Source organism: Mus pahari, chromosome 20, assembly GCF_900095145.1.
Source record: "Mus pahari chromosome 20, PAHARI_EIJ_v1.1, whole genome shotgun sequence".
Taxonomy (NCBI): Eukaryota; Metazoa; Chordata; class Mammalia; order Rodentia; family Muridae; genus Mus; species Mus pahari.
In genome coordinates this window covers 28,051,225-28,064,023 of record NC_034609.1, presented here as the reverse complement: position 1 = coordinate 28,064,023, position 12,799 = coordinate 28,051,225, and the positions used below count along the sequence as shown (strand labels likewise).

General features: G+C 41.3%; 1 protein-coding gene and 1 pseudogene across 2 annotated transcripts in view; one reads left to right on the top strand and one right to left on the bottom strand.

Annotated features, from left to right (window-relative positions):
- Positions 1-2,729: 2,729 nt before the first annotated feature.
- On the bottom strand, positions 2,730-2,827 carry LOC115062721 (annotated as a pseudogene).
- An 85-nt stretch (positions 2,828-2,912) lies between these two features.
- The window catches only part of Terb1 (telomere repeat binding bouquet formation protein 1), a 57,040-nt gene continuing 47,153 nt past the window's right edge, over positions 2,913-12,799 (top strand). For both annotated transcript variants that reach the window (XM_021220616.1, XM_021220615.1), the window contains exons 1-4: positions 2,913-2,943; positions 10,656-10,766; positions 11,161-11,289; positions 12,208-12,339. In XM_021220616.1, the coding sequence (XP_021076275.1) occupies positions 2,913-2,943; positions 10,656-10,766; positions 11,161-11,289; positions 12,208-12,339 (403 nt within the window). The remainder of the gene's footprint in view (positions 2,944-10,655; positions 10,767-11,160; positions 11,290-12,207; positions 12,340-12,799) is intronic.

Genomic DNA, 12,799 nt, shown 5'->3' with positions numbered 1-12,799 from the left:
TTGTAATACAGTCTTGTTGTCTGGGATGGTGGGGAGAATGGGGAGAAAGCAGAATGAAAGCTAGCTCTTTGTAATTTAGTTTATTAATACTGGTTTGCTATTTTACAGTTACATATGACAGATATGTGTGTTTCACTAAAAAGTAAAAAAATTAATTAATGAACTTAAGATATGGATTTTAGCTGTGGACATTTTAAGATCATTACTTATTAAAGTAGAACTTTTAAAGAAGCACTTCAGGAGCTTTATCAGGAAACAACCATTCTGTTGTGCTGTCATTTATTATATATACCTAAAAGTTTGCCACTATACCTATGTATTGGATTTTATGGGCTTGGCCCATCCATAAATTTCTTTTTATTGAATAATCAAATTTGAATAGTAGCATTTAGCAGCTTGTTAGATGGGAAGGGAAATTCCTTAAAGTGAGGAAAAGTAACTAGAAATCCAAAACTGGGAGCAGAGCCCGGCTTCCGACTTACGTGGTGCTGTCCGTACGTGTTAGTGTGATTCCGTTTCGTACGGCCCTAAATGGCCTGCTATAGAACAGCTATCAAAGGCAGTCTCCTGTGTGAGAACCTGGGTTATATTTGACAAGGGGCGAGGGAGGGCGCTCATAGAGATTTTACTTCTTGAATACCTGTGTCATTCTTGCTTGGCTGTGTCTACTTTATCAAGTGATTTTGTCACAGCAGGGATTGCCCTCTGACAGTACTTCCATCTCCCAACACTCCCATGGGATGGGTTCCTGTTGGGAAGCATGACAGGACGAAATTATGCGAGGATACACCTTGACCACATTTAAGACTCAGAGCTCTGGCTCTCGGGTCTACTCAATGAGAAGCTGGCTTGGCCAGAACCAAAAACTGAGGATTTTGGGTGTCCAGTCAACGGAATGCCCAGTGCAACCAAAGAAAGCCTGGCGTCAGGCAAGGTCCTAAGTACTAAGGTTTTCTGACCCTCACCATGTCACTTTCTCCCATCTAAACCCTGGCACCCGCAATGGCCACCCTCTGCCCACGGATGGCTCTCCAGCTGCTAAGGAAGGGGCTTAGCCCGGTGGGACAGGTGTGCGGCCGGAAGTCCCGCCCAGCGGATGTGAGCCTGGCTGGCGCGCGGGCGTGGGAAACCCAGTCAGGCGTCGTGGTCTAGGCTGCCACGGGGTCGAGCTGGGTTCCCGCCTTCCGCTGGTTGCCTCCTGGGGCCGAGCTGTGGTGCGGGCGCGGCCCCGCTTCGCTGGCTCGCCTGAGGAGATGGATTGAGCCGAGGGCACGAGCTTCCCCGAGCTGGCGCCGGGCCCACGACCTGTGAGGGGATAGAGGGTCGTCCCCCCCACCTCCCGTCTGCTCGGTCGGGCGGCCGTGTGCGTCCGCGCTGCGCCCCGGGATCCCGGGGACGGGGAAAGCGGCGGTCCCCACGGGGGGATTCGGGTTGGGAGGAAGAGGACGCTGGGAACTGGGCGATTGCTCCTCGGAGGTCCGCCAGAGCCGGGCTCGGGAGCCGTGCATGGTGCCCCTCGGAGAGCAGTGGAGGAAAGCCGTGGGCCTGGCCGCCCTCCTCTCCGCAGTTCCTTCTTCCAGCTCGTTAGGTGAGCCAGGCCTACGGACCCTGGAGCGAGAGCGAGGGAGTAGGGAAAGACGGTGGACCCGGAGGCTGGCAACCGCGGGCGAGCCGTGAGGGTCTGCGCCCCACCTCCTATCCATCCCCTACAGTAACTGGTTCCTGTGACCCTCCATTCCCTGGGACCTGAATGGCTTATGTCACACTCCCTTTACACTATCGGAGCAGCAGAGTTGATAGGGCACGTTAAGTGCTTGCCTCTCTGCTCCGTTAGAGGATGCCTTCCACAACGTAGGATTCCAAGGCGGACAGACAACTTACAGGTGGAAGGGAATGCTCTGCCAGCCCCACTCAGGAAGATAGTTTGTCTCGTGGGGGGAGGGAGATATGTAGATTTTTTTCCCCCACTAAGCTTTTGATGTGACCAATTTTAGAGTAGTGAATTTCAGGGGCTGACTGGGTGCTTTAATGATAGACTCTACCTTGAGACCCATCCCCAGAATGAAAGGTGTGCAGAACACTAATCAACTAGTTTTCTTATTTATGTTCTCTACTAGTTCTCCTAGTAACGTTTGCACCTGACCTTGTTGGTTTGGAGAGTAAATTAAGTAAAACCTGTAAGGATCGTGTGTCCTATTATGGAAAAACTTACCCCCTCTCATTGTTAGTGATAATTTGTATCCACGAACCTACTGAAAACATTTTGTAATTGCTTGAGTGGGAACATATGTTAGAATTGGGAAGTGAGCTATTTTTTAATTTTAAGTATCATTTTATAATTATTTAACCTTTTGAAAATGACAGCTGGTCCTTTACTGCACATAATTTGCTTATTTTAATGACATCTATTTGTGTATGTATGTGTATGTGCATGCATGTATGTATGGGTTAGCACATGTGTGGTTAGAAGTTAACCAACGAGTCTGTTTTTGCCTTCTATGTGGATCCCAGGGATTGTCCCTCCTCTGTTTGTGAGGGGTTTTGTTTGTTTGCTTGTTGGTTTTGAGACAGTTTTTTAGCTCCTTCTCCCCCCCTCCCTTCTTTTCTGGAACTTCAAAGGTAGCTCAGAATGGCTTCAAACCCATGACTCTTCCTCCACTCCCTTTCCTGCCTGAATATTACAGACATGCACCATCATGCCCAGAATATTTCATTCTTTAAATTTTTTTAAACAAGTGGACTGCTTCATGAAGTCTTATTCCTGTGAAGGAGCTGTGCTAATCTTCTCTGTAGCATTCCAATTTTAGTATATGTGCTGCTGAAGCAAGCATATGGGCCAGAGTATTTCTTAGAAGTTGATCTAACTAAAAATGCCCTATCTTATAGATGAAATATAAGGGAAAAAGACAAGCATGGAAAGTGGGACGCCAAAGAAAACACAAGGTGAGAAATCCATGAATCATGTAGTTACATTAGTTTTATGTATTTTATAGTTGTATAATTGTGGGTATATTCGTGTATGTGTGTTTGTGATATATATATATATATATATATATATACACATATATTTGTGTATATATGTGTATGTGTATGTGATACATATATATATATACATATATGTATATACATATATACCACAAACATCTAGAAAATAAAAGAATCATCAACTTACATATGTTTTATAACATTATTCTGAGAGGACACAAACAAACATCTACTTACCCCAGATAGGGATTTGTCAACAGAACAAAGGAAGGATACCACCAAATCCACTGGCTTATTGGTAAGCCGGGAAGCTTACTGGAGCTACATAGAAAGCATGTGAATGAGGAGTTATTTACAGACAGAAATGACTCAAAGGCAGCTGTATCATCAGGAGCCTACCCCAGCTCATGACAGCGGGGAAACTGGAACACACAGCACAGCCTGCAAGCAGCTTAACAGGTTGGAAAGTATCTCTTTCAGGCAGCTCAGTTGTTCTCCGTCTCTTCCAGGCAGTTTAGTTGGTCTGAGCCTTTTCAAAGCAATTCGTTTGGTCTGAGAGTACTTCTCAGCAGTCCTTACCCCTTCTATATGAGGAGGGAGGGGCCCAGCATGGCAGATTAGTTTCAAGGACTTCCTTAAGCTTCTAAGTGTCTACTTCCTAACTATTAAGGAGCCTTGTCTTGTCTTAGTTTTGTTTTGTTGGAGATAGGATCTCTTAATGTAATTTTGCCTGACTTTAAACTTACTGTGTAGACCAGGCTGGCTTTGAATTCCCAGAGGTCCTTCTGCCTTTGCCTCCCTAAAGCAAGGATTAAAGGTATGCACCACCATCCTGAGTCTTAATGAGCTTCCTTGCAAGATGATATATATTAACTTAAAGGGAAATAATATACCACAGCATACATATTGAACACCTGCTTTGTGCCTGCCTTAGTTAGGGTTTTCCTGCTGTGAACAGATACCACGACCAAGGCAACTCTTGTAAGGACAGCATTTAATTGGGGCTGGCTTACAGGTTCAGAGGTTCAGTACATTATCATCAAATTGGGAACATGGCAGCATCCAGACAGGCATGGTGCAAGAGGAACTGAGGGTTCTCCATCTTGTTCTGAAGGCAAACAAGAGAAAACTCTTCCAGGCAGCTAGGTTAAGAGTATTAAAACCTACACCCACAACGACACATCTACTCTAACAAGGCCACACCTCCTAATAGTGACACTCCCTGGGCCAAGCATATACAAACCATCACAGTGCCTATAATATAATTTCTGACATCAGAAATGCTGGGAAAGTCATGCTGATACTTAGAGTGCCATATGAGCTAGGCACGGTAGCTCATGCTTTTAATTCCAGCACTCATGATGCAGAGACAGGCAGAGTTCTGAATACAAGGCCGGCCTAGTTTACATATTTCTAGGCCAGCCAGAACTACATAGTGAGACTCTATTTGAAATAATAATAATAATGAATCCATATGATAGTAGATTATTGGCAGAGTATAAAAGATTTACCTAAACATGGTGGCTCACTATTGCAAGGGTACTGTCAGAAATGCAGATGAATATGTTTGTGTCTGTCTACACTGTCAAAATTAGTTTTTAATTTTGTGTCAGGCTTTCACATAGTCTAGGCTGGTCTCAAGCTCATTGTGTGGCACCGGATGGCCTTAAACTTCTGATCCTCCTGTTCCCAAGTCCCCAGTGCTGGGATTACAGGCATTTGCAGTAATTTCTAGTTTATGTGGTGCTGGAGATTGAAACTGGAGCTTTGTTGGTGCTAGGCAAGCTCTTTACCAATTGAACTACATACTGCATCAACAACAGTAAGTTTACAAGGTTCAATGGCTGTCTTAGTCAGGGTTTCTATTTCTGCACAAACATCATGACCAAGAAACAAGTTGGGGAGGAAAGGGTTTATTCAGCTTACACTTCGACATTGCTGTTCATCACCAAAGGAAGTTAGGACTGGAACTCAAGCAGGTCCGGAAGAAGGAGCTGATGCAGAAGCCATGGAGGGATGTTCCTTACTAGCTTGCTTCCCCTGGCTTTCTCAGCTTGCTTTCTTTTTCTTTTCTTTTCTCTTTTCTTTTCTTTTCTTTTCTTTTCTTTTCTTTTCTTTCTTCTTTCTTTCTTTCTTTCTTTCTTTCTTTTTTATTTCACAGAGCTTTATTGGGTAGGACAGAGGGCCACATTTCTGCCTGCTCACCCTCAAACATTTAAAAAACTGTTATTGCACTGAGATCTCTGGTGATCTTCTTCATGACCTCCATTGGAGTTTGAAGAGAGTATAACCAGGAAAGCTCAAAGCTCCCTTCCTTAAACACGGGCAGTATTATTTACAGTTCACCTGGAGGTGAAAATCACACTGGAACTCATCACTAAGTCAAATTTACTTTTCCTTCTTAAATGTCTTTGCTACATAGTTTCACTTTTCTGGTAACTTCTTGTTTTTAACTTCCTGGTGTATACAATGTCTTCGTCCTTCTTCAGTTTTGCACCTTGCTTGGCTCCTCGAGTTACCCTCCTCAGTTGGCTTAGGTTCACTGTCCAAAGCGACTGGAGTTTTTTCTGGATCTCAAACACCTAACACCTGAATCTCCAGAGACTCCTTTCTCTCTCTGAGTCTTTATCAAGGTTTCTGCACCTGATTTGCTTGTTTTCTCTTCTGTTTCACAAGGCTGGGGAATCTCAGTCCTTCCTCTAGACCTCAAGCACGTTCTTTTCCCACTGACTTTGCCCCGAGATGTAGATTTCTTGGCTCCGTCATCTGGATTCTGCAGCTATCTCCTGGGAGGCAGTCTTACAGTCTTCTCATTTTTCTTTATCCCAACGTTCTCTGCAGATGCATCAAACTTGGTCTTGGCTGTTTTTCATTGGTTTTCTTTCAGTACCTAGAGTTCTGGGATGTTTTCTGATCTGGAGTGACAGGGTTTTCTCCTTTGGCTTCCATTTCTTCTGCTTTCATAACAGTGCTAACCTGCTCTTCCATAGATTACAGTTTGTTTGACATGATTCTCAGGTGTTTCATCTGCACAGGCTCAGGTGATACATGCCTCTTGCTGGAAGCAGCCCTTGGTTTCTTAGGTACAGGCTTCTCATCTGTTGCTTCCTGCTTTGGTGCTACAGAGCGCAAAGCCCTGGTTTCTCACAATGCTTCCATCTCTTGCAGACTTCCTCTTGGGGGACAGGAAAGGGTTGCTTTTGCTTTGTAATGTTGCAAGGTCTCTGGTGTCCACCAACACATCCTTGGGGTCCTCTTTAGAGGCCCTCAGCAATCTTCTGCATGTTCTCAGAGGTTTTACTGACTCTGGCTTTTACTGTAGAGTGCTCTTAAGGATACTAGTATCATGTGTTAGTTTCTCAGAGTGATCTGATATTTGGGTTATTTCTTGGAGTCACCCAGGACTTCAAGAGGTTGAACCCCATCCTTATGTGTCCTTAGCTGCCTCTTGCTGCCAGTTACTTTGGCTACTGTTACTGTATCTAATGTCTGCTTTATGGAGGCCTTTGAAACTTGAGTACCATTGTTAGCAATTTCAGGGACCTTGTGGGATGGAATAGTTTGCCTTGATGTTGACACTGTCTTCCTTACTGCTGAAGGCTCTTCCTCTGCCTCTACTTTCCCATGTCTTGTCCTGGGTCGTCTTGGTGAGGTTTGGAGGCAGTCAACTTGCTCTGGTTGTAGAGAATTACGGGGCATCTGTGTGGGTCCTTTATCACTTGCTGATTCCTCAGTGTGACCTAGGGTTTGGATTGGTCCATTGAAACCAGCCAATTCTAGGGCCTGTGCCTTTTCCTTAGGTACCCTCCGTGGCCTCTTTCAGCTTGCTTTCTTATAGAACCCAAGACTACCAGCCCAGGGGTGGTCCCACCCACAAGGAGCCTTCCCCCCTTGATCACTAATTGAGAAAATGCCTTACAGCTGGATCTCATGGAAGCATTTTCTCAACTGAAGCTCCTTTCTCTGTGATAACTCCAGCTTGTGTCAGGTTAACACAAAACCGGCCAGTACAATGGCTTTGTTGGCATTGATTTGCCACATAGTGCCACTTTAATTAATTATTAGCCTGCCCAGGGAAAACTAGGTTCCTTTATTCCAGTTTCAACTACTATTAATTAACTCTCAGATCAGACATCATTCATCACACTGTGAATTTGTTTTCTCTCTGTCTGACTGATTTATAATAAGGGCCAAAGAGTTCATCAGAGTTCAAGTTTGTTTTTTGTTTGTTTGTTTTTTTTAATTTTTGTTTGTTTGCTGCCACCCTCTTCCCTCACTGGTTTCTCTGTGTAGCCCTGGCTGTCCTAGAACTCATTTTGTAGACCAGACTGGCCTGAACTCAGCCTGCCTTCCAAGTGCTGGGATTAAAGGCATGCACCACCACCCCAGGCTTCGAGAAGTTTTTAAAAAGCTGAGAGGTAGCTCAGTCTGGGAAGCTATATAGGAAGGCAAAGATAATGAGCATGGCTGGAGGGGTGCTGGAGACCCTGCTGTTCTAGACAGGCCACTCCCAGGTTCAGGTTTGAGTAAAACTAAAAGTGAAGAGATTAGAGGCAGGAGAAAGAGTTCAAAGTCATCCATCGCTACGTAGCAAGGTTGTGACCTGCCTGGGCCATATTGAGGCCATGTCTTTAATGAAAAGCAGACTAAAGACATGTGGAGGCTGGTGAGGTGGCTCAGTGGGTAGAGATCATTAAACCAGACTATGAGTTTGATCTCCAGGACCCATGTAGTAGGAGAGAATCAACTCCCACAAGTTGTCTTCTGGCCTCCACCTCCCCCAAACACGCTAATTTAGAAATGCTATGTATATGGGTATTCTGCTTGTATATATATTTGAACCACTTGCATACCTAGTGTCCACAGAGGTTAGAAGGCTGCATCAGATCCCCTGAAATTATAGTTGCAGACAGCTGTGAGCTGCTAGGCAGTGCTGGGTTGGATCCCAGGGGATGAACGCCAAATGGAATATCTGATTTGAAAAGATTTCCTTCTTGGGATACACAATGTGAAACTCAAAGGACCAAAAAGGTTTTAAAAATAGAAAAAATATTTCCTTCTAGATTGAGTTGCTTTTGCATTATGCGTAGTATCTTGATGCTTAAAAGTTTTAAATTTTAAGCCAGGCATTGTGATGCATGCCTTTAAGACATACCTTTGAGGTAGAGGTAGGCAGATTTCTGTGAGTTAAGATCTGGCCTGCTCTACATAGTGAGTTCCAAGACAGCCAGATTTACATACTGAGGCCCTGTCTCAAAATAAATAAACAAATACCCAAACAAAAAATTTAAATTTTAGGTTTATCCAGTTACATTTTCTTTTATTGCTTGTAGCTTTTGGTATTGTGTGCATTTTCTTCAGGAATTGAAGGAACTTGTTTACTCAGCCCCAAAAAGGTTAAGTGAAGAGGAAATGTGATAATTGTATAGTTAGGGAAGTTGGCGAAGAGGAAGAGACTGTGATAGGAAACCTTAAAATCTGAGAAGGATGTGCTGAAAGGAGTGGAGGAACATATCTTAAAATGTGCCCAGAACTGAAAAAGTACCAGGCCTTATTTGAAATTTTCTTTGGCATGTTATCAGTGTGATATTGATAGCCCAATGATGTTATTAGACACAATAATTATGAATAAATGTTGGATGTTGCCCAAAGTCAACTCAATAATAACCTTTGTATTATATATTGTTCAGATTACATCACAAATTGTTTAATTGAAACACACTGCTAGTTGATTTTTTATAAATAGAAGACTAAAGATTGAAGTATCTCAGATTTTTGTAGTATATGTCTTTTTATTTTTAAGTTTACCCCTTGTAAATGTTAGTTCAAGACTTATGCCAAAGATTGCAGCATGGCTCAGCACATACTGCCGTGTCTGACAACCTCATTTGATCTCCAGGACCCACATGGTAGAAGAAAAGTGATTCTTACATATTATCCTCTGACCTCCACATATGCCTCCTCATAAATAAACAAACAAATAAATAAGTGAATTAATAAAAAATATAATAAAATACTGTTAAAGCCAAAACAAAAGAAATAAAAACTTTAAAAATCAAAACAAGCCAGGTAGTGATGGCACATGCCTTTAATCCCAGCACTGGGGAGGCAGAGGCAGGCAAATCTCTGAGTTCGAGGCCAGCCTGGTCTACAGAGTGAGTTCCAGGCCAGCTAGGACTACACAGAGAAATCCTGTCTGGAAAAAACAAAAGAACAACAACAACAACAAAACAACAACAGTTATTCCAACACCAATATGTCATTTACATAATAAAAGAGGATTTTAATTTGATATGTTATCTTGACTGATTTTCATTCATATATGAAATCCACCCTGTATTCCTTGGATAAACTAACTTGGTCATGATACATTGTTAATGTATTGTTGTATTCAGCTTACTAAAACATCTTACTAGATGTTTTATAAGTACATGAAGGATGCTAGTCTATATAGTTCTCTCTTCTTTCTAATGGTTTTAGTTTTGATACAAGGATAATGCCAACCTCAGAATAAGTCAGGAAGCAGGCATCATGGTGTGCTCTGGTTATTGAAGAGGCTAAGTCATGAGGATCTTAAGATTGAGATCAGCAATAGAGTATAGTGAGACCCATTTTTTTTCTTAAATTGGGAAATAAGCTTTTAGATACTATTTCTTTAAATGTTCGGTGTAGTTGTCCAATGTAAACACCCAAAACTAGAGTTTTTGTGGTGGGAAGCTTTGTAACTATGATTTCAGCTTCTTTCATAAATATAGTTTTATTCAGGTAATTTGTTCTTGGACAAGTTTGGATGATTTACACCTTTAAAAGCATTTTTTTTTATTTCATCTAAGTCATTGAATCTGTATGAAGTTGTGCAAAATGTTATCTTCATTTTGAGAATCTGAGGTAGCTGTTTAATTATAATGTCTCTTTCTATAGCTTAGGTTGGCCTGGAACTTACTATGTAGTCCTTGAATTTATGGAAATCCTTCTGCCTCAGCCTCCTAAGTGCTAGGATAATTGGTATGAGCCATTATTTCTGGCTTGTCTCATCTGATATTGGTAATTTTGTCTGTACTCATTTATCCACATTTGTCTGGCTAGAGAATTATCCATGTTACTGATCTTTTAAAAGAACTTTCTCTGTTTAATTTTTAAGTTTATGTTTATGTGTATTGATGTTTTGCTTGCATGTGTATCTGTGCATGCCTGATGCCCGAGTGAGGTCAGAAAAGGGCATCGGCTCCCCTGGACTCGAGTTACAAACAGTTATGAACTGTCAGGTCCTCTGGAGGGCAGCCAGTGCCCTGCACCACTGAGCATCTTTGAGGCCCATTTTTCTGTTTTACTGACTTCAGCTGTTTTCTTTATAGGTTTTTGTTGCTTGCTTTGGACTGAGTTTACTCTTGTTCTAGTTTCTTAAGGTAGAAGCTAAGGGCATTGATTTGAGAGCCATTGTTTTTCTAACATAGGTGTTTAGTATTATAAATTTACTCATAAGTTCTTCTTCATTAGTATGGTCTAAGTTCTAATGTATTTTCATCCAGTTCATTGAAAATACCTTTTGAAGATATCTTTATTGATTATATAGCAAGCATTTCAAAGATGTGTAATTATGAAATAGAATTTGAATCATTGTTCTTTGAAAGAAAACTTTGTGTTTACAATAATAAATTTTTCTCCAGTAGAAATGAAGACTGACTTGAAGTTACTGTTGGAATGTCTGAAGTATCATATGGGCAACCCTTTGTCACAAAAGGAAGTTTTGATCACCATTCATTCAGTTTGTAAACAAAACAGTAAGACATAATAATTCACTTTATTCAGGATTCTAGTTTTTCTCCTTTTTTCCCTTCTCCTTTCTCTTTCCCTCCTCCTCTCCCTGTTCTCTGTGATGATGATCCCTCTCCCCTCCTTGCCCTCTTCCTTTCTTCTTATTGCATCAAGTAACCCAGGCTGGTGTGAAACTCTTGATCCTTCTGACAATGCCCTCACCAGCCCTGGGACTGCATGCTGTGCATGCGGCAGCCCGCAGCCGCCCTGATCTGGCTTTGTAGTACAGTAATATATCAGTATGCATGGTTGCTTCTCTTCTGCTTAGTGTGTGTGTTATATTCTTTCATTTGGTTCTTTTATCCTTAACAGAGTAAAGGAAGTAAATATAATCTCTTGTTTTATTTGCAAATCTTACAGGCGATGCGGGTATTTATTTCCGGGAAATTGGTGGTTTGATGTTTATAATAAACCTTGCAAAGTCAAGTGAGCATAGCATGGTAAAAGAAGCAGCCTTATACACATTAGGATCTATTGCAGAAGAAAATGGTAAGATATAAAATGTTATCTTTATGTGCTTGAAATGATTTTAAATAAGCCTTGAAATTTTTTCTCTTTATTTAAAGGTGAGCGTCCTCACACTTGGTTGACTCTCATTATTTAGGGTTATTTTTGTTGGTTTCCTGTGGGGATGTTTGTTGTTTTGGGGTTTGTTTTGTCATGAGTCAAGTTTGCTGTACAGCACCGGGTGGCCTTAAGTGCACCGTTGTCCTGGTTTGCTTCCTAAATATCGCTATTGCCTCATTCCTCACGTTATTTTTGACCTTTGAAAAGACTTTTGCATCTCCAAATGTTTTTTTTTAAATATCATAAATATTCTTTGTCTCTCTGTTTTCGAAGTAGATGTCTGAATTTTCTCAAGTTATTTTTCTTGCTCTGTCTTTTCTATTAGTCTTCTCACTTGGCCTCTCTTTTCACTTGGGGTGAGTTTCATTTGTTACTCGATTAGGGTTTTATTGGCAATTCCAGAGTATTTTAAATGTTTGGAGCTGGTTTGGGACTGACTAGATGACTCAGTCGGTAAAGGTGCCTGCCAACAAGCCTGATGACCCGAGTCTGGTGCTGGGAGCTCACGTGATGGAAGGAGAGGACCAACTCCTGGAAATTTCCCTCCCATCCACCAGCGTGCTGTGACATGGCATGTCTGCACATAGTGGGCGCATACGTGTGTGTTTGCACATACAAATAAGTAAATGAATAAATGTCATTTTAAAATATATTTTAAACCTGCTACTTAAGTAAGCATGCATCAAGTCTTCATGGATTTGACTGTTTCTAATACATGCCAGTTAAGTGGCATCTACTTGAGAAGCATCTTCGGTCTGACAACATTTGTGTTTTGTTCAATATATTTCTGAAATATTTTGTGCTACTATATTAAAATGAAAATTGTATTTTATGTTTCAGTTTACTGTCAGCAATCTTTGTGCACTTCAGAATTATTTCAAGATTTAACCGTGCTCTTAACTAATGATGATTCAAACACAAACTTGAAAAGAATGTCTGTCTATGTTCTTTTGGTTCTGGTTTCAAATAATAGTAAGTACATTCTCATGAATGCTTAAGCACATTTTAATATATTTTTGGAATAGTCATTAATACTTTTAATCTAGTCATTTTTATATTAGTGCCTTTATTTTTTAAGATTTATTGATTTATGTGTTCTATGTATATAAGTACTTTGTCTGCATGTATATCTACACATCAGAAGACAGCATCAGACAGTTGTGAGCTGCAATGTGGGTGCTGGGAATTGGACTCAGGACCTTCAGAAGAGAGGTGACTGCCCTTAACCACTGAGCCATCTCTCTCTAGCCCTGCCTGAATTTATTTATTTATTTACTTACTTACTTACTTACTAACTTATGTATTTATTTTTTGAGGCAGGGTTTCACTATGTAGATGACACTTGGTCTTGGACTCTGCTTCCCAAATGTATTAGTAACTTTTTATTTCATCAACATGTGAGAGATACTAGTTCTAAGGAAGGAAATAATAG